At 39.3% G+C, this 12,271-nt stretch overlaps 1 protein-coding gene across 2 annotated transcripts in view; it reads left to right on the top strand.

Annotated features, from left to right (window-relative positions):
* Positions 1-12,271, top strand: part of MTR (5-methyltetrahydrofolate-homocysteine methyltransferase) — a 111,441-nt gene that overhangs the window by 14,766 nt on the left and 84,404 nt on the right. For both annotated transcript variants that reach the window (XM_021708197.1, XM_021708201.1), the window contains exons 4-8: positions 440-509; positions 2,243-2,335; positions 3,875-3,981; positions 7,716-7,775; positions 8,503-8,597. In XM_021708197.1, the coding sequence (XP_021563872.1) occupies positions 440-509; positions 2,243-2,335; positions 3,875-3,981; positions 7,716-7,775; positions 8,503-8,597 (425 nt within the window). The remainder of the gene's footprint in view (positions 1-439; positions 510-2,242; positions 2,336-3,874; positions 3,982-7,715; positions 7,776-8,502; positions 8,598-12,271) is intronic.

Below are 12,271 nucleotides of genomic sequence, written 5' to 3'. Positions count from 1 at the left end.
CCCAGCTAATTTTTGATTTATTGTAGAGATGAGGTCTCGCCAAGTTGTCCAGGTGGGTCTCGAATCCGCAGGCTCAGGCAATCCACTCACCTCAGCCTCCCAAAGTGCGGGATTACAGGCTGAGCCACCGAGCCCGGCTGTATATTTTTCTTAATTCTTATTTTCTGTGGCAACAGATATCTAGATATTGCCTATTTTACCAGCTAGCTCATGATTTAGGAGAAAAACCTAAAAGCAGTTCCCAAGGATTCTCGCCTTTTTCTGCTACTTTCAGGGCTGGAACAGATATGCCTTCTAGGCTAAGATTCCACTCAGACCTCAGATTAATTCACTCTGCATTTTCTTGCTGAAGAAAACTGGGTATTAGGTAGTCATGAATTTATTATTTATTGCGTAGTGGAAAAGAAGGATAAGCTAACATTTGTGGCTGATGTATTAGGCCTACCGGATGAACAAGTGCTCTGCGGGCTTGGCCAGAAAGGCTGCCGAGGAGATAGCTCTTCAGACAGGTAAGGAATGTTCTTTCTTTTTGAGCATGTGGTTCCTTTGATGTTCTCATCTGTAACGTACTGTCCTTATTGCTTTTTTTCCTTATATATGCCTGTGGGCAACACTGCAGACACTATAGTTTGTCTTTGAGTTAGTTCTCTGCAGTTTCATAATCAAGCATTCAGCATTTCTGAATCGCTGTCACTGGGCCTTGGGCCCAGGGTTTTACACTTTAAGCCTGCTGGTAGTTATAGCCTGACATTGTAGCTAGGCCCATGATTTCCTTGTGTATTTAAAGCTAAAATGATTTTTTTCTCTTTGGAAGGACATGATCAGGTCATTACAGTAACAGCTTGCTGTTTTGATTATTTTGGCTATGATTAGGGTATTTGATCTTATTCTTTTAAAGCCACCCTCATCCCCATGATTGGCTTATTTAGGTAGAGAGATTGCCTTTCAGTCTTTTCCTCTTTATATTACTGATGTCCTTGAAGGTTTTGTGGAGCACACAAAAGAATTTTGCAGTAGATTTAGTCTTGCTGGTTTTGAAAAGTGGCTCCTGAAATAACTACCCTCCTGGCTGGCTGCCATCAGAACACTTGGGCAGCAGCTGGAGGGAGGCTTTGAGGAATAGAAAGGAATAGAAGAAATATATGGAAACCCTTAAGATCTGGAAATGTGAAGTTATTGCCAACAATAAAGCAGAATTGGTATGAAGTTACATACAGCATACTAATGAAGACCAAAGCAATTTACAGGAACTCTGTTTCTGAGAGATAATGTGGAAATCCATGGAAATGCATAGACTATTACCCCAAAAGAGTCTCAGGTCAGAGGATATTGAACCAACTAATGCATGGAGAGATAAGGACATTTTTCTCATACCCACATTATTGCTCAGCTTAGGGGAAGATAAAGGATATTTGGGCCTGTAACCTGTTCAAAACCTGGATTATCATCTAGTTGGTAGTCTTCCCCAGTTAAATTTTAAAGCATAGCTCAGGTTGTTGAGTGACTAAAATCACCAAAGTTAATAAGCACTATGACCCCTGGCTTCTGTTATTATATGTAAATGAACACAAATTCTCAGGCCTTTAGAGACTCCAGCTGAGAGGAGAAGGTTATTAAAGAGTTATTCAGGTAAGATTTGATATACTTTATACTTCAGTTTCAGGTTTTATAATTGTTAATCCTGATGTAATATATCCCCCCCATGTAGGGTCTGTGATCTAGTACTAGAGAGCATTTCAAGTTGCATGCTACTGTGAGGCAATTTTGCAGAACCTTTGTTAAGTTTAGGACTTCAAAGCTGCTTGAGAATAGGAAGAGAGATAATTTGCCCAAACACAACTGTGGTGATTGAAAAGGATTACTTACTGAAACACTCTAAGGCCCGATGTACAAGAATTCAGAGTTTTTTTGGATTGACTGTGATAATATGTGCACATCCCCTATATTATGTAATTTCCTCGGTGGGATCTGGGGAAGTCACCATGATCAAATATATATTAGCAAAAACTATGAATCATTCCATGAAGTGGGTGAAAGACAGTAAGTAGCCTCTTGTTAGTTTAGTGGTCAAGTTTTGTTGTCAAATTCAGAAAAAAAAATGGGGCTTTTTGGATTTCACAGTTGTGGACAAAGAGTTACAGACCCATGTTCTAGGAAAAATGTTGTTGCCTGTTGTCTCAAAAAAAAGAAAAAAAAAATTGAGCCATTTAGAAATTTCACACTTGTTTTTATTTTCCCAAAGGAATTAAGAGGTTTGTGGCAGGAGCTCTGGGTCCAACTAACAAGACACTTTCTGTGTCCCCATCTGTGGAGAAACCAGATTATAGGAACATCAGTGAGTATTTATCATATATAATCATTGACCTTGGGCAAATATCTGTTGCTTCAGTAATCTATATATTTGTAAAATGGGACCAAAGTAGGTTCTACCTCAGAGTTAATCTATGTAAAGGATTTGCAAAAGCACCTGGAATATAGTAGACATTTAAATAAAAAGTTGTATGTTACTGAATTTGCTTTTAGATATACATGGTATTAATGCTTCTTTATCAGCTGTGGAAATAAAACCAATAAAAATAAAACTTTAAACTCAGAAGTTGAGTAAATTTGGATACTAGGTTTTGGTCTATTATAAAATAACCCACTGTATTCCCACTTAATTTATCAGAAAGCAGTCTATATTGCCATTATAAACATTATAAACTAGCTATATAAACATTTGTATTGAGGTTTGACCAAAAAAAAAAAAAAAAATCCAGGAATCTAGGTCAATTTCTAAGCATCAAACTAGAAAAAACAAAAATAAAATTTCAGAGCTGAATAGTAATGATAACATGTTACCATTCTGTGTAGATGACGAGATCGGGCAAGTACAGTTTGTAGGTTGCTACCACACTTTTTCACCAGAAGTTGCTTATACTAGCCTTATGTGTGGTTGATACTCTCTTTGGTCTAGAAAGGAGAGTGGGGAGCCACCCTCTTCTTGCTCTTGTGCTATGTAAAGTGAAGTACAGTAAGTCCTACTTAATGCCCTCAGCATGTTCTTGGAAACTGACTTTAAGCAAAACAGTGTACAGCATGCCCTCAAATAACACTGATGAGAAAAAAAAATTGATTTCATTATGTGTTGTTTTGCTTAAAGTCTCAGTTTCTAAGAACCTGTTGATGACAGTAAGTGAAGACTTACTGTATTCTTATACAGCAATCATGAGTTTGCTGTTTGGGCTTCTCTGATAAATACAGGAACCTTTTTCTCTTTTGGTTGGGAGATAAAATAAGGAGAGGATGGCCTCTTGGGTGGAAATAGACAGCCCTGAATTTTTTAACAAAAATCTTACCTAGAAGTGATTGAACACTTTTGCTTGCGACTGGAATTGCCCACCAGACAGGTTACTTCTCTGGCAGAGTTGGGATAAGGGCAGGGGCAAAATCAGTAGGCCTGTAGCCATTGGCTTCAGAGAGTGAGACTTCAGCTTAACCTGTGATATATCCAAATCAGTATGACATGTTTCTCATATTCCTCTCTTAGTTGGTTGATTACATTGATCGATGGAATTAATGATATATTTTAAAGATGTTGAGGTGAGGCACATGGTTCAAGAAATTCACACCTTCTCACTCATTTCTTAGCTCATACATGGGAAGTGGAGGTTATATGGCAAGTTTAGAATCTGCAGTTCTGTTTAGTTGACTTGGTTACTTTCCACCTTTGCCGTAGTTCTTCATTTGCTTTCCTACAAAAGGCAGTGTTGTCTTCAGACTATGCGTTGTAAACCAGCAGTAGCTCACAGGTGCCAGACTTGAACTCAGCATACCCTGGGGCCATTCAGGGGATATTGATGTCTGATGTGCTGGGTGTGATTTATTTTTGCAGCCTTTGATGAGCTTGTTGAAGCATATCAAGAGCAGGCCAAAGGACTTCTGGATGGTGGGGTTGATATCTTACTCATTGAAACCGTTTTTGATACTGCCAATGCCAAGGTGAGTCAAGGGAGACAAAAGGGACAAGACTGGTGTGAGGATTGTGATGAATCCCCTGACATAGTAAGAAGATAATAATAGTAGTTACCAAAGTTAAGTAAATTACCGTGTTTTCTCCATTTTGTTCTGGAATATTTTTAACTGAGGCCAGTACAATATGAAAAACTTAAAAAGAACTGTCTTTTTAGCTTAAGAAAAAAAAATGATTTTTTGAGTTGAGGTCTCACTCTGTCATCTAGGCTGAAGTGCAGTGGCATGATCGTGGCTCACTGCAACCTTGACCTCCAGAGCTCAGGTGATCCTTCTACGTCAGTCTCCTGAGTAACTAGGACTACAGACACAAGCCACCATGCCCAGCTAGTAGTTTTTGATTTTTGTATAGACAAAGTCTTGCTGTGTAACTGAGGCTGGTCTCGAACTTCTAGGCTCAAGCAGTCCTCTCTCCTTGGCCTCCCAAAGTACTGGGATTACAGGCATGAGCCACCACACTTGGCCAAAATATTGTTTTTACCATTATAATTGTATATAGATGATAAATACATATTCATGGTTCTAAATTCAAAAGATATATAAATAAGCAGAGTAAAAAGTAAATATCCTTCCTTCTCCTAGTTCTTGGGTGTCCACCTCCCTTGCGGAGATAATTACTATTACCAGTTTGGGGGTCAGGAGAGAAATTCTATATAGATAAGCCTGTGTGTGTATGTGTGTGTGTGTGTGTGTGTTTATTTATGTGTGTTCCTTACATATATATACACAAAGGGACATAAGTGTATGGAGTGAAAAGTAAATATACACATGTTTTTGCACAATGTGTCTATAGGATAAATTTCTACAAGCGAAATTGCTGAGTCAAAGAGTATGTGCGTTGATAATTTTTGTCTTTGAAATTGTACATAGCAAGCAGTGTACGGTAGTACTGGTTTCACTATACTCTCACTAACATTGTTTATTAAGCTTTTGGGCTTTTTTGATAAGTGAAAAGTGATCCCTCACTATAGTTTTATTCTTACTATTAATGAAATTGACCATCTTTCTTTAGTTTTGCAGCCATTTACATTTCCTTTTCTGTTTATGTTTATGTTCTGTGCCCTTTTTTTTTTGAGTCAGAGTCTCACTCTGTCTTCCAGGGTGGAGTGCAGTGGCACGCTCACAGCCATCGCAGTCTCGATCTTCTGGGCTCAGGTGATCCTTCCACCTCAGTCTTCCAAGAAGTTGGAACTATCGGCGTGTGCCACCACGCCTGGCTAATTTTTTGATTTATTGTAGAGATATAGTCTCACCAAGTTGCCCAGGCTGTTCTTGAACCTATGGGCTCAGGCAATCCTCTCACCTCAACCTCCCAAAGTGCTGGGATTATAGGTGTGAGCCATTGTGCCCAGCCCCCTTTTTTTTCTATTGTTATTTTGGTCTTTTTAATTGAATCCTTTACTAAGGACATCAGGCTTTTGTCAGTAATGAGTAGCAAATGCTGCCTTCCAGTTGTTTGATTTTTGACTTCATTTATGGTGGTATTGGTGATATTGTAGTGGTGTGTGTTTGTTTTAATGGTGTAGAATTTTAATTTTGTGTGGTTTAATTTACAGATTCTGTTTTTTGAGGGAGGAATGAGGGACTGTACTTAAAGGGGCATTCCTCAGTCCAAGATGAGGAGAAAAAAAGTCGTTCCCCCTCGGTACATTATAGTTTCATCACATCTTTAATTGTTTAATTGATGTTGAAATAAGACCACAGATTCCGAATTTTTGAACTTTTAAAGAATCATTTGCAGGCTGGGCGTGGTGGCTCATGTCTATAATCCCAGCACTTTGGGAGGCCGAGGTAAGAGGATTGCCTGAGCCCACAGGTTCGAGACCAGCCTGGGCAACTTGGCGAGACCTCATCTCTACAATAAATCAAAAAATTAGCCAGGTGTGGTGGCATGTACCTGTAGTTCCAGGTACTTGGAAGGCTGAGGCAGAAGGATCACCAGAGCCCAGCAGATCGAGACTGTGGTGGCTTGAGCATGTTACTCACTCCAGCCTGGGTGACAGAGTGAGACTCCAACTCAAAAAAAAAAAAATCATTTGCTAAAATCCTCACATGCAGGAGGAATACAGGGAGCCACTACCAGCCTGAAGTGACTGGTCTACTTCATTCTTAACACATCATTTTTATTGGGTTCTCTTTTATGCTTCTTTTTATAAATTATTTTGTGAATCTCCAGTAAACAAATTATAATTTGAAAAGCAATTCACATGTCTATTTAAAAATAAGAGCAGTAACAAACAAGATAAAGAATATATATGAAATGAGATTCATATATACATTTGAAAAGAATCGGCCGGGCTCGGTGGCTCAGCCTGTAATCCCAGCACTTTGGGAGGCCGAGGTGAGTGGATCGCCTGAGCCTGCGGGTTCGAGACCCACCTGGGCAACTTGACGAGACCTCATCTCTACAACAAATCAAAAAATTAGCCAAGCATGGTAGCGTGCGCCTGTAGTTTCAGCTACGTGGAAGGCTGAGGCCGAAGGATCGCCAGAGCCCAGCAGGTCGAGGCTGCGGTGGCCGGAAGCAGCCACTGCACTCCAGTCTGGGCTACAGAGTGAGACGACTCCAACTCAAAAAAAAAAAAAAGAAAAGAATCATAGGATTGTTTGGATTAGAAATAAGGGAAACAGCGGGATGAAACATTAGGATATGTTTTGTTGAGTTTTTAAGTTTTAGAATGTAAGCCATGCATTCTGTTGATTATACAGAGACTGGTTTCCCTCCTGATGCATGCGGAATTTATTTTGGAGTGAGAAGATAGAGATCTAACTTTTCTTTAAGGTTAGCTGGTTTTCCTAACACCATCTATTAAACATCCTATTCTTTCCCTGTGGAAGGAATACGGCGAGATGTCACCCTTATCATCCTAAATATCATTTGAGTGTAGTCTCTTCCAGTAATCTGGCTGCTGATGTGATACTACTATACTATTTACCACAGCATTGGAATATGTCTGAGTAACTGGTAGCCCTCTTTTTTCCTCACTAACCTCCTTGCCACATTTCCAGAATTTTCATGGCTATTCTTAAATATTTGTTTTCAATAAGATCTTTAGAATTGATTTGTCTAGTTCTAAAAAGAAAAGTCTGATATTGTTATCTTAATAACTTTCCATGAATAAAACCTACCATCACAGGGAAGGTACACAATAATTACAAGTTATATTCTGATTTCAGAAAATTAGTTGTAAAAACGTGCACATGTTAGACTCAGAAGCTACAATGATAGAGAATATCTGTTGCCAGAACTTAAAACATGGACTGAGTAGCATAGAGTCACCTGGGATGTGTTCTTGTACAACCCAGTCTAAGCTCACACTGTTTTTTCAGTGATGCTCATATACTGGGTATATGAAAGGTTATGAGAGGCAGGGACATTCTTATTTATTTATTTCCTTTTAAGTTTTATTGAAGGAAGGAGAAATAGCTCTTTGGCTCCTCCTCAGAGGAAATATTAGTTCTTACATGAATTTTTAGTCAGCGTTGTGTTTTTGTTTTTTTTTAATTTGTACAGTATTATGCTTGAACAAGGGTGCTCGACTTGTACATTGTAGAGAAGAAGATACTTTTCTTCTTCCCAGAGAGCTCGATGTGTGTCTTATCTGAAGAGGTCTTGGAAAAGAGTACATTTTGATCAGGCCATTAGACTGACCTTGGACACAGTCTCTTAGAAGTCATTATGGTTTTCCTCTTCTCCCTGACAGGCAGCCTTGTTTGCGCTCCAAAATCTTTTTGAAGAGAAGTATGCTCCCCGGCCTGTCTTTGTAAGTATGAAATGTTTGCATGATAAATTTTGTCTTTACTGATAATTGTCACTTTGAACATAGGTTTTTTCCCCCTTGCATAGTAGAACCACCAGTGGTGTCTTTTAGAACCTACCTACTTTAACTTCCTCTGTTCACCTCCCTCCCACCACTTCTAGATCACTAGCAGTCTTATGTCTAGAGAGGAAAGGAAAATGAATCTAGGACTGGCTAGTGGAAGGCAGGCTGTTCAAAAGAAGTTCCCTGAAGTCAAAGGCTTAAAGCCTCAGTCTCATTAGTGTGCAAGAAGGAATGAACTTGCATGCCGACAGCCATGAACCTAATACTTGGAAGACCCCACACTGCTGTCAACTCAGTAGTAGCCAGACCTGTGTGAGAGTCCTAAGATTGCCTGGTGAGAATGGAATAGAATCAAAACAAGGGTGGTAGATAAGTCAGATGTTTAATAGCAGGAGGCCAGGATAACCTGAGGTATCTCCGGAAAAGCCACCCCTAAAGAGGCTGGACATGCGAAGTCTAAAGCTCTTTTGGTTATTGCTTTTGCCTCAGTGACTTTTCTTCTGTTTCTGCAGCTTACCACCTCCTCCCCTAGTAACTCGGCGCATGTCTGTTTTAAAATAAGTGCTCCCTTTGAATTTGAGTTCCACAGTTTCCTTCCTTGTAAAAGAACAGATAGTCAACTTGTTTATTTTATTTTGAGTTTATGTTGTTGATTTTGTTAATTCAGATTTCAGGGACGATTGTTGATAAAAGTGGGCGGACTCTTTCTGGACAGACAGGAGAGGCATTTGTTATCAGTGTGTCTCATGCAGACCCACTCTGGTGAGTGATTTGTCTTTCCTTGACTGCTTAACTTTTTTTTTGAACCAGGTTCTCACTGTCACCCACACTGGAGTACAGTGGCATGATCACAGCTCACCATAGTTTTGAACTGCTGGAGACTTATTTTCTTTTTGAGGGGTCTTCTGATAGCTACAGAATGTCACCTGGGAAAGGTTTGCTTCCGCATGTTTTCACTGTCCTGTGTCTGAAATACTGGCTTTCCTTGAAGCACTCTCAGGTTTTCCCTAAGGGATTCAGAAGACCACTGCCTAAATGGGTCAGTTGAAGGACTGAGAGGGTTCTTATACCTCCGAGTGGTTGCCTGTTTGTCTGTAGGTGTCCTCACTGTAGTTAAAGACTATGCCTGACGGGGTAACACTTCAAATCTGTTGTCAGTCACTTACATGTTCGTGGCAGTGCTTTCCAGATTTTAGGGCAATGCCCTTCCCTGTTTTTGAGGCAACTCAAGGCAGTCTAGCTTGGTATAATAAAGTAGAAATTCTAAAGCTCAGGTTTTTATCTTAAAAATTAATATGGCATTGCACACCTGTAGTTGCAGCTGCTTGAGAGTCTGAGGCAGGAGGATCACTTGAGGCTAGGAATTTGAGACTGTAGCATACTATGATCATGCCTATGAGTAGCCATTGCATTCCAGCTTGGGCGACATAGTGGGACCCTGTCTCTTAAAAAAAATCATAAATTAACAGGCTTTTAGATTCTTTAAAAAGAAAACTTCCCATTTATAACTTATCTTTCATATCAAAATGTTCTGAATTGCATATTTGAAGTGAAATGGAAGAGTATCCAAGAGTATATATATGTTGTTTGGGCTTTTCCCATTTCTGGGCTTTTTTTTTTCATGTTCCTCCTGCCTCAAAGTTGGCCCCTTCCCATTTGTGCCTTCTTCTCCTCCTCATCCCTTTACTCTGCTGACTTCTTAACCTTTAAGACTCATCTTCCCTCCGAAGAACCTTCCCTCTCACTAACCCAGGTCTGTGCTCTTCTCAGAGCACTATGTTTACTTTTATCATAGCCGTTACCATACCAATAAGAGTAATAGACATTTGTTGAGAGTTTGTTGTATGCCAGACTCTGTTTTAATTCTTTATGTGAGTTCTTTTATTCTGAAAATAGCACCTTGAAATACTAGCATCCTCATCTTAAAAAGATCTGAGACTCAGAGTTGTAACTTGTTCAAGGTCACGTAAACAGAGGATCTAGGGACAGGAGTATGCTTTTAACCCTTGTGTTATTCCACATTTTACCAATTATGTAATGTTCCTTTTTTCACATTTTATTGTTTCTAATTTCAGGGTATATCCTATAGTTGATTTAATATTGTATTGTGATTTTTTAAAAGCTGCTGTTATTTTAGAGTACATTGATAGACATTTGATTGGGCCTGATAACTAAGAAAATACTTGTATTGAACTTAGCTGTGATTATCTCCTTCACAGCTTATGAACTTTTCCTGAGCAATCTTTTCATCTTTATTTGTCTAGTAGTGTTTACTGGAATTCCTGACACATTGTAGGGCTCTGATAAGCATTTAACAGAAAAACTGAAGATAGGAAAGTGTAGGAATCTCTGAAGACAAGCTTCATGTGGCTTATTAAAAATTTTTAAAAATAAATTTTAAAATGTTTTTCGCCTGTTCTCGAACATTTTTCACATTCTTCTTTTCATTTTCTTTCTCTCTTCTCCACCTTCTTTGCTAAGTCTTAGTTTGTTATATGGTAAGAACCCCCTAGATATTAGATAAAACCTTTACATTGTCCTGAATATCATCTGAGTCTAGTTTGCAGACAGGTCTCCAAGGGCCCCTTGGAGGACATTCTTCCTATTGCTGCCTCACCTGCAGGAACCCAAGGATGAGGTTTTATTGAGTTCTAAATAATGTATTTTTATTTCTTAAGCAGGCACGCAGTTAATTCTGACTTTTGATCTACTCAGTGGTTAATTTTTAAAATTATTCTATAATCCTTTCTGTGTCTTCAACATTCATCCATAGCCCACTTTACAGAGAGAATGTATTTGATCTCTATTTTGTTATGAATCTTCTTTTTTTATTTTTTGAATTGAAGTCTCATTCTTGCCCAAGCTGGAATGCAGTAGCATGCTCATGGCCACTACAGTCTTGACCTGCCGGGCTCGGGTGATCCTTCTGCCTCAGCCTTCCGTGTAGCTGGAACTAAAGGGATTCACCACCACGCCTGGCTAATTTTTTGATTTACTGTAGAAACAAGGTCTCGTCAAATTGCCCAGGCTGGTCTTGAACTCCTGGGCTCAGGCATTCCTTTCGCCTCGGCCTCCCAAAGTGCTGGGATTACAGGTGTAAGCCACCACACCTGGCTGTTATGACTCTGATAGACTGAAGGGGCACATAGAAAGCCGCAAACAATATGTGAAAAGGTGAATATGTAAGAAACTATTACGTACTGATTTGTGATTATCACAAGCTGTAGGAAAAAGAACAAGTTAACCATGTATTGGCTCTAGCGATCTTAACTGGGGTGTGACTGTCAGGCATCAGAGATCACAGAATCACGTTAGTTTCAGATCAGTTTCAGGTTTATGGAAAAGTTGAGCAGAAATTACAGAGTCCTCACTCATATACTCCCCCACTCCATTTTCCTTATTATTAACATCTTGCCTTGGTATTGAACACATATTATAGTATGAAGCAATATCAATACATTATTATTAACTAAAGTCTATAGCTTACATTTGGGTATATCTTGCTTTTGATAAATGTATACTGACTTGTATTCACCATTACAGTATCATACAGAATAGTTTCATTCCCCTAAAAATCCCCTGTGCTCCACTTATTTGTTCTTTTCCTGCCCACTAAATTATTTACTATCTCTATAATTTTGTCTTTCCCAGAATGGAATATAATTGGAATCATATAGTATGTAGCCTTTTCAGATTGGCTTCTTTCACTTAGTAATTTGTACTTAAGGTTCATCTGTGTTTCTGCAGTCTTGATAGATTTATTTCTTTTTTAACACTGAATAATGTAAAATGTACCAGTTTTTTTTTTCCACTCACATATTGAAGGAAACCTTGGTTACTTCGAAGTTTTAGCAATTATGAGTAAAGCTGCTATGAACATTCATGTGTAGATTTTTGTGTGGATATGTTTTGAACTCATTTGGGTAAATAACAAGGAGTGTTAGGTGTGGTGGCTCACGCCTATAGTCCCAGCACTTTGGGAGGCAGAGATGAGAGGATTGCCTAGGAGTTCGAGACCAGCCTGAGTGACTTGGTGAGACCTCAACTCTACAATAAATAAAAAAATTAGCTGGGTGTGGTGGCGCATACCTGTAGTTCCAGCTACTTGGAAGACTGAGGCAGAAGGAGCACCCAAGCCCAGCAGGTCGAGGCCGCAGTAGCCATGAGTGTGCCACTGCACTCCAGCCTGGGTGACAGAGTGAAACGCTGACTCAAACAAACAAAGGAGCGTGATTGCTGGATCTTACGGTAAGAGCATATATCGTGTGAAAAACTGCTAAATTGTCTTTCAGAGCTGGTGTACCACTTTGAATTCCCACTGGCAGTAGATGAAAGTTCCTGTTGTTCCACATCCTTTTCAGTATTTGGTGTTGTCAGTGTTCTGTATTTTAGCCATTTTAATAGGTATATAGTGGTTTATTTACGGTTCTCTAAAA

The sequence above is a fragment of the Carlito syrichta genome, unplaced genomic scaffold (assembly GCF_000164805.1).
Source record: "Carlito syrichta isolate Samal-C Ts95f unplaced genomic scaffold, Tarsius_syrichta-2.0.1 Scaffold56983, whole genome shotgun sequence".
In the NCBI taxonomy this organism is placed as follows: Eukaryota; Metazoa; Chordata; class Mammalia; order Primates; family Tarsiidae; genus Carlito; species Carlito syrichta.
The sequence above is the reverse complement of the archived record's forward strand: the minus strand, read 5'-3'. Positions and strand labels throughout refer to the sequence as shown.